The sequence below is a fragment of the Talpa europaea genome (assembly GCF_964194135.1).
Source record: "Talpa europaea genome assembly, chromosome: 15".
Lineage (NCBI taxonomy): Eukaryota > Metazoa > Chordata > Mammalia > Eulipotyphla > Talpidae > Talpa > Talpa europaea.
The window spans coordinates 60138525-60158656 of NC_140083.1; the positions used below are offsets into that span (position 1 = coordinate 60138525).

Below are 20132 nucleotides of genomic sequence, written 5' to 3' on the forward strand. Positions count from 1 at the left end.
AAATTTCTAGTGATCCATTTAAAAAAAAACTTAGTGTTTTAAAATGCAAATTAGCAGGGCCTCCCCGCGGTGGCGCAGCAGTTGAGCGCTGCTTACAAAGCTGCCCACAGCCTCTTCAGCACCGGTTAGATCCCTGGCTGCAGGCCAGGGTCCCACATGGCATGCAGATCTCTCCTGCAGGGCCCGCTGCTACCCTCAGCAGTGTACTTCGTCAGTCTGCCTGTTCTGCTCCCTGCTCTGGCTCTGGTGAATTCTCTTACCCTCCCGCACTTCTGACTGTACCCAGTGCTTGTATAAATAAATAAATAAATCTTTAAAAAATAAATAAAAAACAAATTAGCAGTTCATTATAGTGTTTTCTACATTTTATGTACTTGAGCCTGGTGTTTTTGCTGTTGTTAACTGCTTTGGTGAAGAGGATGTAGGTTATGTTTTGAGAGATCAAAATGTCTTTAAGGTGGAGAAAGGATAAGACATCTCGAGTTGACAGACATTGTGAATAAACTTGTAAAAACGTGTTGAACAGTGTACTTCACAACAAAGAGAAAATTTATCCCCAGGGGTGTCTGCACTCATTAGAAGATACTGTCTGAAATACTCTGTGCAGTCTCTTTTATTAAAGTTCTGGGAAGATAGGTTTTTAGAACTTCTAATTTAGTAGCAGGCCAAAAGAACATGTCAGGGTTCTGACTGAATGCAGGCCAATTTTTAGTTGGGAAGCCTCTTAAAGGGTGTATTTTTCTATTTTGTCTGAAGGGACTGGCTGAGCAAGTCCTTTGTCCTTGCTGGAGCTCTACCCTGCTCCCCAGATGTGACTACAGAATGGTGGAAGTGGTAGTCCTAGAAGTTCCACAGACCATAAAGAAGTTACAAAAGTGCCACATATGTTCCTTACCTTGTCCCCCGAATAATGTTTGGGGACCAACCTGAAATTCCGAAGAGCTTTATTTCAAGTTCAACTTACTGCTTTCTGTAGCACTATATAGTGAAGATAGCAGCTAATCTTGTGTAAAACAGCAGCTAATTGGCAAAATTTCAAATATATAAATTTTAATTATCCTAAAGTGCTTAATAGTCACTAATTAAGTTACATAAGACCCCATGGTTTCTTGTTCCTTTTTTGGCAAGTAGTCCATTTACAGGTCAAGTTAGGCATAGAGGACACATAGCAATATAGTCTTCAGTATATTTTTGCATCTGTCTTTATTGAACATCTTGAGACATGGTGTTGTATTGTGAGTTTTACGTATTTCCATTCATGTTGATACATTTCTACTGTTCATCCATTCATTATTCTTTCATCTGCCATGAAATCTTTGTACAACTCTCTGTGCTGAATGGTAGGGCTTACTGACTTGTGCCAGAAAAGGCTTCATGATAATGACCTCATGATTCACATCCTGCTCTAGCCAACTGAGCTAACTTAACATCGGAATGCTGCTAAGACATTTTATTCTTTAATTTTCAAATTCCTGTGGTTATTTAAAGCATATGACTTAAAATTAATGAGCCCAACATTGTGGGTTGTTAACTTAATTATGACCAGAATTTTAGCAAGCACTTTACTATAAGAATCCTTAAAGCTGTGTTGTAACCAGACTGTTGGAATGTATCAATGTGAGAAGCTCTGTTGCATAGAACTTCATTGGTCCCATTTTATGAAGTAGGTGCTGAAATGATGGTTTATATTTCTTTCTTGGGTAGGAAGCACAGAGTGCTAAGGTAGGGTTGGTTCCACAGGCATCTGACAGTGGGAAGAGGGAGAATGGAGTAAATCAGCATTGCCAATGGGGAAGGCCAATGTGCAGCCCTGAACAGGTGATTCTATCAGAGGTACAGAGATGCTTTGCATGGGTAAACACAGTTCTGATGGTGTATTCAGTGGAGCTGTTCCTTCTGCATATGATGCTCCTTTCTAGTCAGTTTTCATATTCAATTACCTGTGTGAGTATCACTTAAACAAAGGTTGGAAGGCTGATGGTTCTCCTTTCTTTAGTTGAGAAGTCCAGGCAGTATCATGAGCAGGAAGAAACACCTCAGATGATGGCAGCCCGAGTCGACAGAGATGTGGTAAGGATGTTCACCTCTATATGTCATTGGCATTGTTTTTAAAAAGGAAAAATGCATATCCACAAGGAAAATAAAGCTGATTTAATAAAGATGTTTTGGGGATACTGTTTTCTTTTTTCAGTGTTTGTATGCACTTGAATTATGTTTTTTCTTAACATTTTGCCTTTATACAATATTTAATGAGTAGACTTGGGCTGTGATAAAGGAACTAGCATATTAACTAGTTACAAAAGAATTTAAACCAAATTAGCAGATTTAGGGTATTTTTCTTTTCTCAGAGTTTATATTTCATAATTGAAATATCTTTTTAGTATGTTTTCTTGGTATTTATTAGGTAACATTTTATAATGTCTTAAAGATAAAACTTAAGTAGCATTTTTAAAGGGTAGACATGTAAATGTTAATGCCTTTTAAAGGATATGGCTGTATTTGTTATTTCCCCATAATAATTTACTTACAGCGTGACAGTGCTCTGTGCTGTAATCTTTAAACATATCAACTAATTACTTTTATAATATACAAATATTTTCAGCTTATTTGGATACAATTACTTAGAGGAATTTGAAGTTTAGAATTTAATTTTTATATCACACTGTTACTTAGTATGCTTAAAAGTTGATTTTAACCCAGTGCTTGGTCTTCAACTATAAGAATGCCAGGTTTCCTAACTGTTAAAGTCAATTAAGACTGTGGTATATGAGGTAACCAAAATTGATCTGATGATAGCTGACAGCATAGTTCATTAATAGTTCTATTTTACCATGTAGAAACTCTTATTATACCTATTAGATAATGTGTTTATCTGACAGTCACAACAATCTATATACCTTCAGTTCTATGAAGTAATACTGTCAGTGTCTGATTGGGACCTTATCAGAAAAATAAAAATACTTAGTGCTCTTCTAATAAAATGGTTCTTAGCTTTTCCCTTCCCTTTTCCCCCAGTCTGTGTGGGAGAATACTATGAGAAAATTAGAGTAATTGGAAATAACTCAGATTCTGAAGAGACGTTGTGAGTGCTTTCTTAGTGGCATTAAAATAAGAGCACAATTGCAATGAATAAACATTTATTGGATCCTTGGCTAGAATTAATAATAATAAAAAATAAAGGCAGCAATAAAATATATTTTGGAGAGAAAATATGTAACATATAGAGCAATAAAAAGACTAGTATATCCATTTTTTTTCTTTTTTCTAAACTTTCTATATTTTTTTTCTTAATTTGTCAATAGGTTCACCTGGGATGAATATAGAATTTTATCAGCTTTATTTTCAGCATTTATTAAAATGATTAATTTTGTTTTAATTCATTAACCTGTGAACTATTAATACATTGATTTGAGGCAAAAAAAAAAAAATAAGAGCACAATTTAGCTAAAGAAAAATGCAAATGTCAGATTTTAGCCACAGGTATATTTAGTTCAATTCTGTCTGTCAGAATTAGTGATAAACTTGAAATTAGCATGTTGGAGGTGTTTTCTGTTTTCTTCTTTTTTTTTTAACTTTCTGATTGTCCTTTACTAACTTGCAGCATACAGACAAGGCAAAAATAGTTTTTGTTTTATATGTTATTCTGTAATTTCTAATTTCAGAAAATCTTAAATCACATTTTGGATGATATTGAATTTTTTATCACAAAACTCCAAAAAGCAGCTGAAGCATTTTCTGAGCTTTCTAAAAGGAAGAAAACTAAGAAAGGTAAAAAGAAAGGACCAGGAGGTGAGTTGGATTTTTTTTTTTTTAATCTTATATAGACTTGAGTGCTGGGTGAAGTTTCAGCTGAATTCTAATAATAATGCACTGGTGTTTATTTTTTGGTGCTGAGAAGATCCCAGGGATTCAGAAACAGACTGAGAGGAGCCCAGGGAAGAGTCCATTTGGGCTCTGAGTTGTCTACAGTAAAGGAAGACTTTGGGATACATCACTGGAGTCACAGAGGCCCTGGGGTCTCAGCCAGTGGTCATCTGTATAATTTTGTCATTCATGATTATAAATTTAATGCCCATGTAACAAAGTCGTAACTCCATTCTTTTAAATTTAGGACTCCATTATTTTGTTAAATAAAGGAATTGAATTTTCTCATTAATATAGTTCAAAATGTCAGTTGATTTGAAATTTTTATCACAGAACTCTGTTAACAGTACATTCCAGTCACATGCAAGTGATTTTGAAGTATGCTGCAATTCAGCTATTTTAAATGGCCTCGAAATATATAAATTTATAATTATGCAATACAGTGGTATAGGTTGAAATATATTATTGCTTTAGGCCCTCTCCTCATTTTGGCACTCAAAGTCATCCACAGTCTAACCTTGGGCTGTTTTCCACTCATGTTTCTCTGTTTTTGTGTTGTTTTATATACATGCAATTTCCTTTCCCCATATTTTGTTTAGTTTTTCTTACCAAGGCTCATGGGACCAAACCTTTCAAATCCTGTCTTAGAATATGCTTTCCCCATCAAACACCTTAAGTTCTGCTTTCCCCATCTTAACCAGGTAATGCAGTCTCCATTGCATTAGTGGTGTATCTCTGTTACTTACCTGATTCATATCTACTAGATTTTAAGGAGGCCCTCAAAGAGCAGTGCTTGTAACTTACACATTTTAATTGTCTTCAAAATGATAAATGCAGTAACTGACACAGAAAGCCTATAATATAAAATGAGTAGAATTTAATGAGTGACAGTGTCTAAGGGTAGAGGAATACATTTCAAATGTTGTGTCATCATATTTGCAGTCAAACTGTGAGATGTGTCGGGTAGCTAAATAGCATGATATCTGGTGTGATCTTCAAACTTTATAGACATACATGTTTTTTTTTAATTTAATACTTTTTCTTAGAACTTTGTCCTCTTGACCACCTCTCCCGTTTATTTTATTAGAGGGTGTTTTAACGCTGCGAGCAAAACCCCCACCTCCTGATGAATTTGTTGACTGTTTCCAAAAATTTAAACATGGATTTAACCTTCTGGTATGTGAAATTTATTTATATAGAATTAAACAAAACAAGTAAAGAGGTGAAAGTCTAACCAGGCTGTGCTTAAATGAGATTGTTCTTGTGAATTTGTTGTATGTCTGTTTTGATTTGCCTTCAGTTAGAGCAATAGATTGTAAAAACTATACATCTAAGAGATGATAATGACTCCTAATTTTTAAAATGAAATTTTCCCATATAATTAATATACTAGAAGTGAAGCTAGAGAAAAGAACTCCTCTGAATCTAGAGTGAGCCTTTTTGATTGTCTTTTGCTCAGTTATGTCATAGTAATATGTTTGTGTGTTAATGTTACAGGCCAAATTGAAGTCTCATATCCAGAATCCTAGCGCTGAAGAGTTGGTTCATTTTCTCTTTACTCCATTAAATATGGTGAGAGTTCATTAATTTAAAAAACTAATTATTCTTAGTATGTTTTTCAACCCTAAGTTTCTGTCTGGATTATCTAGATAGTTTTTTGTTACTACCTTCATGGGCATTATTTTAATAATGTCATCTATATAATTATTAAAAGAGTGAAATTTAAATATTTGAAACAAGCTTTAAACACCTTTTATTTTATACCTGAGGAGTCTGATGTCTCTGAGAGAGCTGGGAAATGCAAAGAAAGATGAAGTCTTTCTAGGGTTCCTACATACACTAGTGTATGAGGTACAGCAATTTGGGTAATACAGAAATTTTTTTCTTTCTCACAAAATAGTCTAGGCTTAAGGAGTCTAAAACTAGGTGAATCGCCTACTCCAGGAAGCTATTCAGAGACAAGATAATTTTCACTGAGGTATTTTTCTGTTTTCGAGCTGAGATGCAATCATTTATTTATTTATCCAACAGTTATTAATGAGAACTTCCCCTGTGCTTGTGCTTGGTGTTATTTGTTGCTGGTCAAGAATAAAGCAGACAAAAAGTCTTACCCTTTTGGAACTTATTTTTTAGGGTGGAGTGGCAGTTGTAACCAAAATAAATGCATAAAAAATACAGTTCACAAAAATCTTATATGGAAAATTACACCATGGAAGGAAGGAGTTCTCTCTCTCTCTCTCTCTCTCTCTCTCTCTCTCTCTCTCTCTCTCTCTCTCTCTGTGTGTGTGTGTAGTGGAGTACTACACTTTCTAATAGGGTTGGCTAGTGAAACTACTTGCTAAGGTGTCATCTGAGCAAATGAAGATAGGATTTCTGAAGGAAGATAATTCCAGACAATGAACAGCTAATGTAAATGCTCTAAGGTAGGAGCTTACAAGTCATGTTTTTGGAATAAGCAAGTACTTTTATTTGAATGGAATGAGAGGGGAGATCTTGATGAGGATGTGAGTCCATGTAAATAAGCAGAACCACACAACCACACTTTGTTTGTCCATAAAGATGATGATAAGAAAAACTCTAGAAGGATTTTTACCAGATTGTTCTGGCTGCAATATGTAGTCATTTAGGGGAAAAGTACCTAGTTACTATTAAATATAATCCATATGGGGGATTATGGTGCTTGATCCAGGTATATTGGAGGTGGTAAGAAATGTGGAAGTTTTCCTGGTAGGTTAGATGTGCTGTGCCAGAATCAAGGATATCTGTAAAGTTTTTGACCTAAGACTGGAAGGATGGACTAATTACTGAAATGAGAAAGACTGTTGGTAATACGAGTTTTTGAAGGAAGATAAGGAATTCAGTTTTATACATGCCAAAATCTAGGTATATATAGATGGAAAAATTTGAATTGTTTGTTTATGTGATTTTGGAATTGTATGGAGAAATAAGACTTAGAGGTATGCATGTGAGGCCTCTTTCGCTATGAAGAGTGATTATAAATAAAGAAGAGAGGAACAAGTACTGGTTGAGCCCTGGGTAATTTCAGAGTTAGGAGAATGGGAAAAATCAGCAAAGAAGTTGGAAAAGATTTAGTAAGTGAGGAGAAGAAAAACAAGATTCTCATATTCTGGAAACCAAATGAAAAAATAGTTTCCAAGAGGAAGAATTGAGGAAGTGTGTCAGAACTTCTGGTAGAAGCTGATTTACCTCCATGTCCTGTAACAGCTGAACAAAGGCAAAGAAAGTCTAGGGAAACACTTTTGTCTTTTGACTCCAGTTGTAAATAGATTATTTCTTCCCTTATCCAGTTGGCCTGAACTTCCTCATATCATCTCACAGCACACCAAAGAAATGTAGTCTTCTATCTGATTGGCTATGTGTCCAGCTAAAACTCAGGGTCTTCTCTGTCTAGAAGGGAGAGGGAGCAGAGGAGAATAGACACTAGGAACTGTTAGCAGTTCTTTGCATATCTGCTACAGGCCAGTGGTCTGTACCTAATACAATCATTCCACCCTAAAAAAACAAAACAAAACAAAACAAAAAAAAAACTTGTACATGTATATTTTTATATAAGATATAATTTTTGAAACTAACAGAATGGTATGTTATAAATAATTTTTTCATTAATTGTATGTTGGATATTTCCATGAGTTTATCCAACAAAGGGTTATTCTAGTATCAGAATCCAAGACACACATCTTCAATTTTTAGATTTTTCAATGTCCAGATATGTCTTTTCTTTTTATATGTAATGAAATAGGCGCAGTAATGTTCTTCTCTTCCCGGTTTCTATTTCTTATATGTGCAAATAGTATAATAGTGATTTTCACCAAGTTGACAGTCTATGTAACCATCTGCCCTATAGGGCAGCTGAGAGAATTAGCTGGAATATAATTTAAAAGTACAGAAAGAAAAGTGCTGGGCTGTGGGAAAAGTGTGACAATAGAAAGCAGATGGAACAATACTGGCCTTACACATAAATGCATCCCCAAAGAGACTGGGCTAAAAATGTCCCTTTTATATGGTTCCACAATTTGATAGGTCATTTCCCTTTTTGTGGAGAAGGCAAATGAGAGAGAGGGGGGAAAGAAGGCAGAATCTCTTCCCTTTGAGTATTTCCAGGAGGGCAGTTTCCTATCTGTGGGATAAGGCAGGAATGTGTGATGTGTTGTGAACAGGCTATAAGGGTTGCTTTATAGAATGACGGTAGCAGTGATGATCACTGTTGCTGGATATCAGTTCTCTGATGTATTTTAAGAGTAAGAATAACTACGGGAAGCAGATAGATTAGGCTTTGATTTAGAACTTAAGGAGACTATGACTGTTAAGTTCATTAATATTTATCAAAAATGGAGCATTTTTAGCATTTCTCATATGTTTTACCTAAATATAAAAAAAAATGGAAGAGACCCCATGTACCAGAAAGGAGAAAGGTATAAATCTCATCCTTCTTGTCTAGTGTGACACTAGATACACTTTTTTTTCATTTGGCTTCCAGAATATGAGAATCTTGTTTTTTCTTCTCCTCACTTACTAAATCTTTTCTGACTTCTTTGCTGATTTTTCCCATTCTTCTAACACTGAAATTGCCCAGGCCTCAACCAGTACTTGTTCCTCCTCCTGAAGTAAAATAAATGAATATTGCCTTACAGATATAAGAAAGAAACATTATAAGCATGAATGAGAGAACTGGACAAACAGAGATTTGAAGATGAGAGTCTAAGACTTGTCAATAATTTGAATGCTTCCATATTTTGTTGCTATATATAGTCCATCAGATTTCTAAACATCTATTATTTTATAATCCTTGCTTTATAAATTTTTAAAAATTAGATCAAGGCCATCCATATGCAAAGAATGGATACTAACTCATTAACAATTTTTATTTTTTCTTGAATATATTTGTTACTATCTTTAAGTATTAGGAAGTATTGTTTACAAAGCAGTTTTTGTCACTAACACATTCTCGTCACACTCTTTCAAGGCTAAGTCAGTATTTAATCATGACATAGATTAAGGCTATAAAAAAATGGGACTGTTTTTTCTCACATACAAGAATTGGTTTTGTTGATTACTTTGATTTATTTCTTCTCAAGAATGACTCATTATTAATGGTCTCCCCAATCATAGTACTTCTTTTGCTCCATTTGATGATCTGCCTACCATACCCTGGATATTTGACTTGCGCAAAAGAGATGGGAAGGGACATTTATTTAGGGCCTGCTGCAGGCCTAATGAAATTTAGTGTCTTTGAGCCTTAGCATGTACACATTAGCACAGCCGCAGCACACACACTAGCCTCCTCATGCTCTTGAGAGTAATTGTGGCCCATAGTTCTTAGTTATCTTTCTTTCATTTCCTGTTTTCCTCTGTCAAACCAAATATTTTAATGACTCTACTCCTTTGCTTTATTTTCATACTTTATTCCTCATGGGTGATTCGAACATAATCACTGGAAGTGCTGAAATGGCTTAGAAGTAAAAAAAATCACTATCAAAGGCAGTGAGGGTAAGACTTGCTCTCAACTAAGAATCAACCTACCTTCCTTACTCTTCATCTTCTCTTTTGTTTATCCTAATTAATTCCCCTAACAAACACTGTGCCTTCTGCACTTAAAAGTCAAACAAGTCTCTGTGTAACTTTTCAAGAAACAAGGTGGGGAAAAGTAAGCCATAAGTTGTAATGTGTTTTGCTACTAATATGCGTCAACTGTTTCGTGGACATGGATGTGCATCAGTTAAACAGTGGACTGAAGAAATGCTGCCCACAAGACCTGGTACCTTAGCAAGAGATCTGAATGATGAGGAGGGGCTTTCTGGGGATCTGGGAAATGGTTTGTCCATGTATGCAGAGGTATAACCGGTATAGCAGCCTCAGAACACCTGGGTAATGGGAGACAAATTGACTCTTGGTCTGGAGCCATTCAAAAAAATCCCTTTCTTTTTGTGCCATATCTCTGGGAAGGTGAGATTTTTATAAAAGAGCTCTGGAGTCTGCTCTAGGAGATAACTACCATTCTTTAGCGAGGAACTAGCCCCTAAGAAGTCAGTTTGGAGCAATTTTTGTACATCCCCCTATCATCACTTTGTTTATCAGACAGTTGCACCTGTTTGTTTTTGCTACTCATTAAAGTATCCATTTTAAATCAAGATAATTTCCTGGAATTAAATTCTGGGGAGGGGGGAAATACCATAAATTCATACTGCCAGTTTTTATTCATTTTTTAATTTTTTTTTTAAATTCCAAATGTGAATATTTTATTTTATTTTTTAATAATAAATTATATTTTTATATTCCCCATACAATTGCAACCCCCCCATTCTGACCCCAATCCCTCCCCTTCCGCCCCCCACCCCCCAAAAAGTGTCTCTGGTTCATAGTTTTTTGCTGATTTTGATTTTCACTTTCTTATAGTTATTCATTTTCCTGGTCCCTTATTTAAGTTTTCTAGATTCCTGCTATGAGTGAGGCCATCCGGTATTTTTCTTTTTCTTTCTAGCTTATTTTGCTGAGCATGATCCCTTCCAGCGCCATCCATGTTGCTGCAAATTGCATGTGTTTATCTTTTTTGAATGCTGAGTAATATTCCATGGTATATATATGTACCACATCTTCTTGATCCAGTCATCTATTTTTGGGCATTGGGGCTGTTTCCAAAGCTTAGCTATTGTAAATAGTGCTGCTATAAACATAGGGGTGCAGGTGTTCTTTGGAATTGATGTTTCTGTGTCCTTTGGGTAAATACCTAGGAGTGGAATTGCTGGATCATATGGAAACTCTATGTTTGGTAGGTCCAGAAATCTCCACACAGCTCTCCATAGTGGTTGGACCAGTTTGCACTCCCACCAACAGTGCAGGAGAGTTCCTTTTTCTCCACACCCTCGCCAGCATTTGTTGTTGCTAGTTTTTTTAATATGTGCCATTCTCACTGGTGTAAGATGGTATCTCATGGTAGTTTTGATTTGCCTTTCCCTGATTACAAGTGATGTTGAACATTTTTTCATGTGCCTGTTGGCCATTTGCATTTCTTCTTCAGAGAAGTTTCTTTTTGGCTGTTCTGCCCATTTTTTGACTGGATTATTTTCTTTGTTGTTGTTGAGTCTCATCAGCTCTTTGCAGATTTTTGTGATCAGTCCTTTATCATTAGTGTTGGGTGCAAAAATGTTCTCCCAGTTGGTGGGGTTTCTCTTTGTTTTGGTTATTGTCTCTTTTGCTGTGCAGAAGCTCTTTAATTTGATGTAGTCCCAGCTGTTTATCTTTGCCTTCACTATCACTGCTTTGGGTGATGTGTCTGTAAAGATGTCTTTGATGTGCAAATCACGTAGTGTTTTGCCTATATTTCCTTCTATATATTTTATGGTTTCAGGTCTTATGTCTAGTTCTTTAATCCATTTTGAGTTGATTTTTGTGTATGGTGTGAGGTAGTCGTCAAGCTTCATTCTTTTGCATGTAGCGACCCAGTTTTCCCAGCATCATTTATTGAACAAATTTTCTTTGCTCCAATGCATAGTCTTTGCTCCTTTGTCAAAGATTAGTTGACCATAAATCTGTGGGTTTATTTCTGGATTTTCTATTCGATTCCATTGGTCTGTATGTCTGTTCTTGTTCCAATACCATGCAGTTTTGATGATTATGGCTTTGTAGTGGAGTTTGAAGTCTGGGAGTGTGATGCCTCTATTCCCTTCTTTTTTTTTCAGGAGAGCTTTGACTATTCGGGGTTTTTTGTGATTCCATATGAATTTCATCAATAATTGTTCTATTTCTTTGAAGAATGACATTGAAATTTTGATTGGAATAGCACTGAATCTGTATATTGCTTTTGGTAGGATGGCCATTTTAATAATGTTTATTCTTCCAATCCATGAGCAGGGGATGTCTTTCCATTTCTTTGTGTCTTCTTCTATTTCTTTTAACAGTGTTTTATAGTTTTCTTTGTATAGGTCCTTTACCTCTTTTGTTAGATTTATTCCCAAATATTTGATTTTTTTTGTTTCAGGGACACAAGGACAGTTTTTATTCTTCACCTTCTCTAGATTCTTATATTTCTGAATATCTTTATAGGTATAGCTATAGACAATTAAGTTGAACTTTGTTGCTTTTTTATATTATTAATTTCTATAACCATATTTTTCGAGGTTAGTATTATAGATTTGCCCATAGAGATAGATACATTTTACTTAAAAAGAAAAAAAAAAGCAGAGGTAGTTAAAACGACTGACATAGAATTCTTTGCATTACCATTAGTATTTTCCAGGGAGTGTACAGTCAAATGCAGCCAATAGACAGATGCTGTGAAAGTTGGTAAACTATTAATGTTTCATTTTAGATTATTAGGCTCCTCTGGGCTGCACAGTTTGATTTACCAGCTGTTCTTCACACAACAGTGCATTGTAAACATGAAGATTTTATTTGAGTATATGAAAGAGTGCTTATTTTTAACATGGGTTTTCATATACAAATTTTGAAAATGTACAAATAATCATCATCTTCTTGCTAAAAAAGGATTTATTGTCATTTCAGGTGGTGCAGGCAACTGGGGGCTCTGAACTGGCCAGTTCTGTACTCAGCCCTCTATTGACTAAGGATACAATTGATTTCTTGCATTATACTGTCAATAACGATGAAAGGCAATTGTGGATGTCACTGGGAGACACTTGGATGAAAGCCAGGTAAACATATATAAGTTTAGCATTCAATACCTATAATATTGTAAGGATTGTTATTTATTGCTTAGGTCTAATATGAGACATTTATTTATGGTTTTGTACATATGAAATTTTAAGTGTTCAAGATGGAGAAGCCTAAACCCTTAAAAACTTAGACATTTAATGTAAGAAATAGCATTGTATGTAGTATGAGGCATAATAAGTACCCCAGGAGTCACTCATAAACAAAATGCTGCTTGCTTGGCAAGGTAAAACAGTCAGGAAGAGGATTCAAAGAGCAGGATAGTTAGCTTTCAAAAAAGAACTGGTATTTAAATTCAAGAGATAATAATGCTATAAAGCTATATAATGCTTGTGTATGTATGTGTATGAATATATACATGTAATGTTTCCTAAGCCCTCTCACTCACTTTACATACAATTATTATCCCTTTAGCATTTCTGCAGATGAGGAAGCTGAAGTCTAGAGAGGTTAAGTAATTTGTCCAAAGCCATATAACTTGTAATTTTCAGAACTGGAATTTGAAACCAGGCAAAATAACTCAGAAGTCCATGTTCATAAATATTCTGCTAAGCTGCTTTCAGAAGAAAGAGTGGTATTGCCACAAATGCTTAGCCTTCCCAGTAGAGAGGGAAGTGTGAATAAGGGCATGAAGCTGAAAATCAACAGAATGGATTATTGGCCTTTGGGAAGTGGGTGTAGAGAGCAGGAATGGTGTTGAATGAGGCACACAGAGATCAGCCCAGCTGGGTTATGAAGGCTGTGCCAAACAGTGGAGCATGGTCCTGTAGACTGTGGAGAGCCAACAACTTGATGAGGAGGACTGTGACACAATTACATCTCTGCTTTAGAGAGGTCAGTTTGGTGGTAGAGTCTGATGATGTCAGAGCAAAAATAATGAGACGCAGAGAGGGCCCTTGGGATGATAATAGTATAGGTGAAGTTCTGGAACTAAACAGTGGTAGTGGGAATGGAAAGGAAAAGGGATATGTTTCAGCATTGTATCTTGTCAAAAGGGAGAGTGGAAGCATTGCAGTGTTAATGTCTGCTGAACAAGGCCTTATAAAAAAGACTTCACATTTCATGACAATGAAAAGTAATTTTTACTTTTCCACTTTTCCAAATATTTTTGTTTACCTCAGTACCTAGAATAAACCATTCAGTATGATCACGCTTAGAAGTTGTCTTTCTAATGCTTTTGAATGAGCTAGCCTAGAAGTAATGGGCGCATTCATTTTTTTTCCTTTCTGCTTTCCTTTACTTGAAACACATATAAGCCATTTCCAATTATATTTTGGACTTCAGCAACAGCTTCTGTTTTAACATGGTTAACATGTTGAATGGTTTACCAAGCATTAAAGTCTATAAAAGCACTACAGTTTTTGTTTTCACATTGAAAATGTTGTTTAAATTTATTTAATAACATTCTTTATATGTTAATATCATTATATCATACTATCTATAAATTATTTAAAAATTGGCTTTAGATTTCTTAAATCTGTCAGGTTTATGCAGGTAATGATTTCCAGATAAGCCTAGCTTTGATCTAGGCTTTTATTTCATGAAGCTTATTAAATTTTTCAGGTCTCATAGTACAGACATACCTTAACTTTCACAGCTCTTTGTTTTGGGTCCTACTGCAAAATGAGAAAGTTAGCAAGCTTTGGAAAAACTTCATTAAAAAAAAATATTGTTAGCTCCTGATAACGTGAAAATAGTCACTTCAACCTGCTACCAGCAGTGAAGTGGTGAGGGTGAGAGAAAGGGTTAAGACGACATAAAGGATGGTATTTTGTTTTTATTTTATTTACTTGTTGGATTTTTTTCCCAATAAAATAAAAAGCTCTGTGCTTAGAACAGTAATTTTGGATCCTCAAGTATTACGAGTATTAGGAAAGTATATGATTTAAAAACTCACAGATGAAAAGAATTATGAAGTTATACAGACTACCTAAATTGGCTTATTTTAGATAGTAGAAATATAATAGGAACAATGAAATTGTGTGAAAGACAAAATTACATATTATAGTATAAATGAAGCTAAGATTTATGTTCTGGTTATTTTTATGGTTCATGAGTGATGAGGAGTTTGTAGAAATAGTCTCACTCAGTCATTAAGTAATGAATGGGTACAGATTCCTTCTACCTAATTTGATTTTACTGATTAAAACCTAGCAGATACTTTTAATCTATACATATGGCAATCTGTTTCATTTTGGAAGACTTCGTAGACTGGGAAATTATAACCCTGACAAACAAGGTCTGTTGTTTCTTCTGAAAGCTATTTCTACCATCAGACAGTTTCATGATGATGGGAGGGGAGTGCAGGAAGGGAGGGAGGAGAATTTGAAACTGTTTCAGCCACTGGGTTCATATCTACATACTTAGCCCTCTTCTCTTTCATATTCTCTTCCCAATTTTGGAAAACCTGTATCTGTGTCAAAAAGTTGAATTAATGGAGACTTGAGACAATGTTGTGAAAACAGATCAGGAAGCAGAATTCGGTCTCCTTTCCATTTATTGGTACTAAACACAGTTGGAAACATGTTTATTTTCCCACTTTGGGTCAGGGGAGTTCAGTTTAAATATGCATAGTTTTTGTTATCTATTGTTTAGTGACTGACCTTCCTGAAGATAATTTTGAGCATGAATATATTTATTAAATGTTATTGTTTGTATTTTTTTTTTAATGTCCTTCTACAGAGCAGAGTGGCCAAAAGAACAGTTTATTCCACCCTATATTCCACGGTTCCGCAATGGTTGGGAGCCGCCACTGCTGAATTGCGTGGAACCACTGGTGGAACAAGATCTTTATCAATTCCCTGAGTCTGTGGCAAGTGTAACAGAACATCAACACAAACATGAAACAAAAAGATTATCCCCAGAGGTAAAATTTTTTAACATTCCTGTTTGTGTGAAATCTGCATTCTCTTCTAATTCTGATTGTGAGGTGTCAGTCATTTGCTTAGAAGATTGTTTTAGAAGCAGTTTTAAGGCAGAGCAGTGACTGCTGCTCTGCCTTACCTCTCTCACCTCTTTGTCACTACTGTGACATTTGCGTTCTTTTCCTTTGAAGTCCAGCCCCAGTCCATGTCATTCCTGACTGCCTCATCTCTGCTCCACCTGTCTGGCTTACCAAGCCTTGGCAACCCGTCTTTTTGGTTAAATGCTTTCCTGCTTGTCAGGGAATTGTCTTACTGTCACTTTCTCTCCCACCTGTCAGGCTTTCAAGATGGTTCCTTGAATCTAGGTTCTCTAAGCCTATCCCAGCACCCATTTCTGTTTTATTTTTGCCTGGTTCTCAACCTCTGGTGCCATATCAACATGGCTATGAGGTTATGGCTTCTCTTGGATAGCAGTCCTTAAGCTCAAATGATCACTTCAAATATGATTACTCCCAAGGAGACCTGCACATTTATTGTGTCTTTGAAGCATTTAGTAAGAATTAGAGTACAACCTATTTGGGGAGCATATTTGAAGGATTAAAGCTGGGTATGCTATTACCTCACTTTCTGTAAAAGTGATTTTTCTGTGATTCTTCTTGTTCTTTCAGGAAATAAAACTGAACACCACTTAAACTATCCCTTGCTTCAGCTCTGTTGAACCAAACCAAATATGATGATCAAACTTGAGGAATTATATGAGTGTGGTTTAGTTTGAAGAAGACACAGTAAATGATGACTCCTTGAATTCTTGCTCATTTTATTTAACTCCTTAGATTTGTTTTTTCAGACTATAGTAGGTGTTTTACTATAGTAAACATGATAAGGAATGACCAGCAAAACTGAATAAATCCTCACTTTTAAGGAGAAACATTTATGTAAATTAAATTTCCTTAAATTTTCTTTTGTGCAATAATTACAATATTATGGTAGATTGGTTAAGTTCTGAAACTATTAAAAATAAGTATACTGCTTTGAAAAATATTTTTTCTAATGTAATTGTTTTTTGACTGGCCAAATATTAGGGTAGAGGTGGATTCCATAATTATCTTTACCTCTAACTGTGTGATTGTGGACCTCCCTGGTGGCACAGGGTTAAAGACAGCACTGTCAAGCTACTGCCAGCCACTGCTGCATGAGTTCAATGCCTGGCCAGCGTGGGAGCAACCCACATGGCAAAGCAGACCTCTCCTGCCTTGCCCACTGTTCCCCTCAGAAGTGTATTTCAGTCCATCTGCCTGTTCTGCTCCCCATCTCTCTGGTGAATCCTCTCACCCCCACACCTCTGCCTTACACCCCAGTTATTGTATGCATAAATAAATAAATCTTAAAAAAATAAATAAGTGATTATGACTATGACCTCATAGCTCTGTAAACTGGTTGGCAGGCATATGTTCCTATCTGTGTTTTATAGCTCAGATCTTATCACTATGAATTTTCTTCCCTTGTAGAGGGCAACTTTTATAAAGGAAAAATATAATCAAATATGAAATTGATACACCTGCTATTACTATAGTTACAGCTATTTTCAAATTACAGAAATTTCTAGCTTACAGTCTTTATATATTGAATAAGAAAATATGTCTATAATGTATGCCTCAGAAACTTGTTTCTATGAGTTCTTTTTCAGTTTTTGTGTTTAATGGGAGAATAATGTGAATGTGTTCTGGGCTCCCAGTGTAAAAGTTTGCTCTCACTGAATAAGTAATTGCAAAAGAGGAATTATCGAGACTCCTTTGTGATAAGTTATCATTTTCCTGTTGTAAACTCTTTCCATTTTATGGCTTAGTGATTTAAAACAAGATGAATTGATAAGTTCCTGCTAGTAGTTCCAGGGGCTTTAATGCCTTAAGATTTTGTTGGAAAAGCGGCTAAGTATGGTAATTTAAAATGCATAAGAAATGCAATCATCCCCAGAAGAGAGATTTTATTATACTTCATTGCTGCTATAATAAATATACTCAGGACAAGATTTGGATGATTCATATTGTGGTTTTGTGTAGAACCAAGAGGTTTTGTGACGTGGAATGACAGGGTGGCAATACTCAGCTTTTCCCACTTCTGAACAGCAGTGCCCTAAGCATGGTTGTGTAGTCATTGCCCTTAGTCATTTGTGATTTTGCTCCTCCCTTTCTGTGTTCGCAGCCACTCCTAGGACCCAATGATTTCTGACTCTGCTTCACCCTGTTACATTCAGCTAGGTGTAACAGCCTTTAATAAAAAAAAAAAAAAAAAAGCTGAATCATCTAGAGCCTCTAATCTCTTTAAAGGAAATGATAAACTAAATCCATTTTAATTTTTGCTTCAGCTTTATTGAGGTATGATTGACAAAGTTATGAGGTATTTCAAGTATACATCCTGATGACTCAGTAGATACACATATACATGGTATACATATACACCTCATTAGCTTACACATTCACACATTGATTACTTCATATGTTTAACTTTGTTTTGGTCAGAAAGTTTTATATCAGATCCTCAGATCTTATTAATTTATAGCTGAAAGTTTGTGCCCTTTTACCAATCTATCTCTATTTCTCCCACCCCTTGGCAATCATTTTCTATTCAGTTTCTATGAGTTTAACTTTTTAATGAATTTCTACATATAAATGATACCATGCACTGCTATCTTTCTCAGTATGGTTTATTTCACTTAATGCCACGGCCTCAAGTCCATTCATATTGTTGAAAATGACTGGATTTTCTTTCTCATGACTAATTCCATTGCGTGTGTGTAGGTGAGTATGCGTGTATCTTCTTTATCCATTCATCAGTTGATGGACCTTTAGGTTGTTTCCATGTCATCGCTATTGTGAATAATATGCAATAAACTTGGGTGTAGATATCTCTTTGAGATCCTGATTTCATTTCCTTCGTTAATATACCTTTCAGTGGGACTATTGAATCGGATGGTGGTTCTCTTTTTAATGGGTTTCAGGAACCTCTATACTGTTTTCCATAGTGACTATACCACTGTTTGCATTCTCACCAAGAGTGACTAAGAGTTCCTTTTCTCCACCCCCTCACCAGCACTGTAATCTCTCTCTTTTTTCTTTTTGTAATTGCCATCCTAAACAGGTGTGAGATGTTAGCTTATTGTGAATTTTATTTGTATAGCTGTAACGATAGCAACAGCAAATATAATCAATTGGTAATGTTGAGCACCTTTTTATGTACCTATTGGCCGTTTGTGTATCTTCTATAGAAATCACACATTGTTTTTCCTATTTTTTATTGGAGTGTGTGGTTTTTTGTGATTAAGTTGCATGAGTTCCTTGTATATTTTGAATATTAATCCCTTACCACATACATGATTTCCAAATATCTTCCCCTGTTGTATAAGTTGCTTTTCACTTTGTTGATTGTTTAAGCTGAGGCATTTAAATGGTGAAAATTGTTTACTTGTATTAAGTGCAGTATCCTGTTGTATATTCCAGAGGAGTAGTATAATGTGAGTATTTTGATACCAACATTGGTTGATTGGTGGATAAACTCAACCCTGCTCCTGCCAACTTGTCATTAGAATTAACTATAATAATCTAATATTTTCCTGAAACATGCCCAGTTTCAAGTATTTTGCTGCAGTATATCCATAAGCAGTTGAAATACTTAAGAAAGTTCCAATAATTTAGGGTCCATTGTGCATCCCCCATACTTCATTTTACGTAAGAAAATATTATAAAATCTGTAGGTGGTGTTTTATCTCTGTGTTTGCCCCCATAGATCTAAAACCACAGTACTCAGTGAGACCATAGACCTCAGCCCTTCCTCTTAGTAGCATCTAGTAGACCCATGTCCAAATTACATTACCTGCCAAAAGAAATGACTCCAACATTTTCTTTCCTGGACTGTGAGTGCCTGAATCAACGTGTATCTGCTTTTCTGTTTCTCTCCTAGTAGGAAATCTGATGATAGTGCTGCCACATTAAAAAAAAAAAAAATCAGTAATAGTGTCTGTGTACATTTAAAAAATGAGAGTGAGATTGAGAGGGTGGTATAATTTTAATGTATTGAGTGCAGGTGCTTTTCATGTGATTGTGTTTACTTTGCTCGAGTAGTAAAGCTCTTGAACATAGAGGACAAAGGTTAAGGGTTTTATTATTGCTTTTTTGGAACCATTTTAATTTTATACAGTATGTTAAAGTCTGCTTAATATCAGAATCACCTTGACTGAAACTCCTGAAGAAAGAATGTACTTATATGCCTGGTTATTTTCAGAATTCAGATTTAGCCTTTTGCACTTACTACTTTTCTTACTATGTCTTTGACAAAAATGTATTGCTCCCATTTCATAATTCATTGACATAATGGTAAGTAACTTGAAAGTGAAAATGATCCTAATATAGTGGAAATTTCTTATTGACTGATGTCAGTGCTCTCTCAAGTATTTTTGGTGATTCTTTCCTCTCTCCCCCTGTCTTTCAGCAGTCCAGTGTGGCAGAGTATCCTCCAGCTGATGGGTACACGTACAGTAACGCATACACAAAAGGACCCCAACTAGACCAAGGGGAAGCCGCTGTTGCTTTTAAGCCAACTCCCAGTCGCCATGTAGATAGGTAACATTTCATGCGCGGTGGATAACTGTCTCTGATTTAGTGCTAATAGAGGTCTGCATTGTTCACTACTTCTTTAAACTTTCCATCTGTTCATTGTTTG

The 20132-nt window shown here is 35.6% G+C and overlaps 1 protein-coding gene across 3 annotated transcripts in view; it reads left to right on the forward strand.

Annotated features, from left to right (window-relative positions):
• Positions 1 to 20132, forward strand: part of EPS8 (EGFR pathway substrate 8, signaling adaptor) — a gene marked incomplete at both ends in the record, with an annotated part of 60404 nt that overhangs the window by 17912 nt on the left and 22360 nt on the right. For all 3 annotated transcript variants that reach the window (XM_084255377.1, XM_084255375.1, XM_084255376.1), the window contains 7 exons: positions 1997 to 2070; positions 3663 to 3789; positions 4952 to 5040; positions 5362 to 5436; positions 12385 to 12533; positions 15235 to 15418; positions 19902 to 20032. In XM_084255377.1, coding sequence (XP_084111503.1) covers positions 1997 to 2070; positions 3663 to 3789; positions 4952 to 5040; positions 5362 to 5436; positions 12385 to 12533; positions 15235 to 15418; positions 19902 to 20032 — 829 coding nt within the window. The remainder of the gene's footprint in view (positions 1 to 1996; positions 2071 to 3662; positions 3790 to 4951; positions 5041 to 5361; positions 5437 to 12384; positions 12534 to 15234; positions 15419 to 19901; positions 20033 to 20132) is intronic.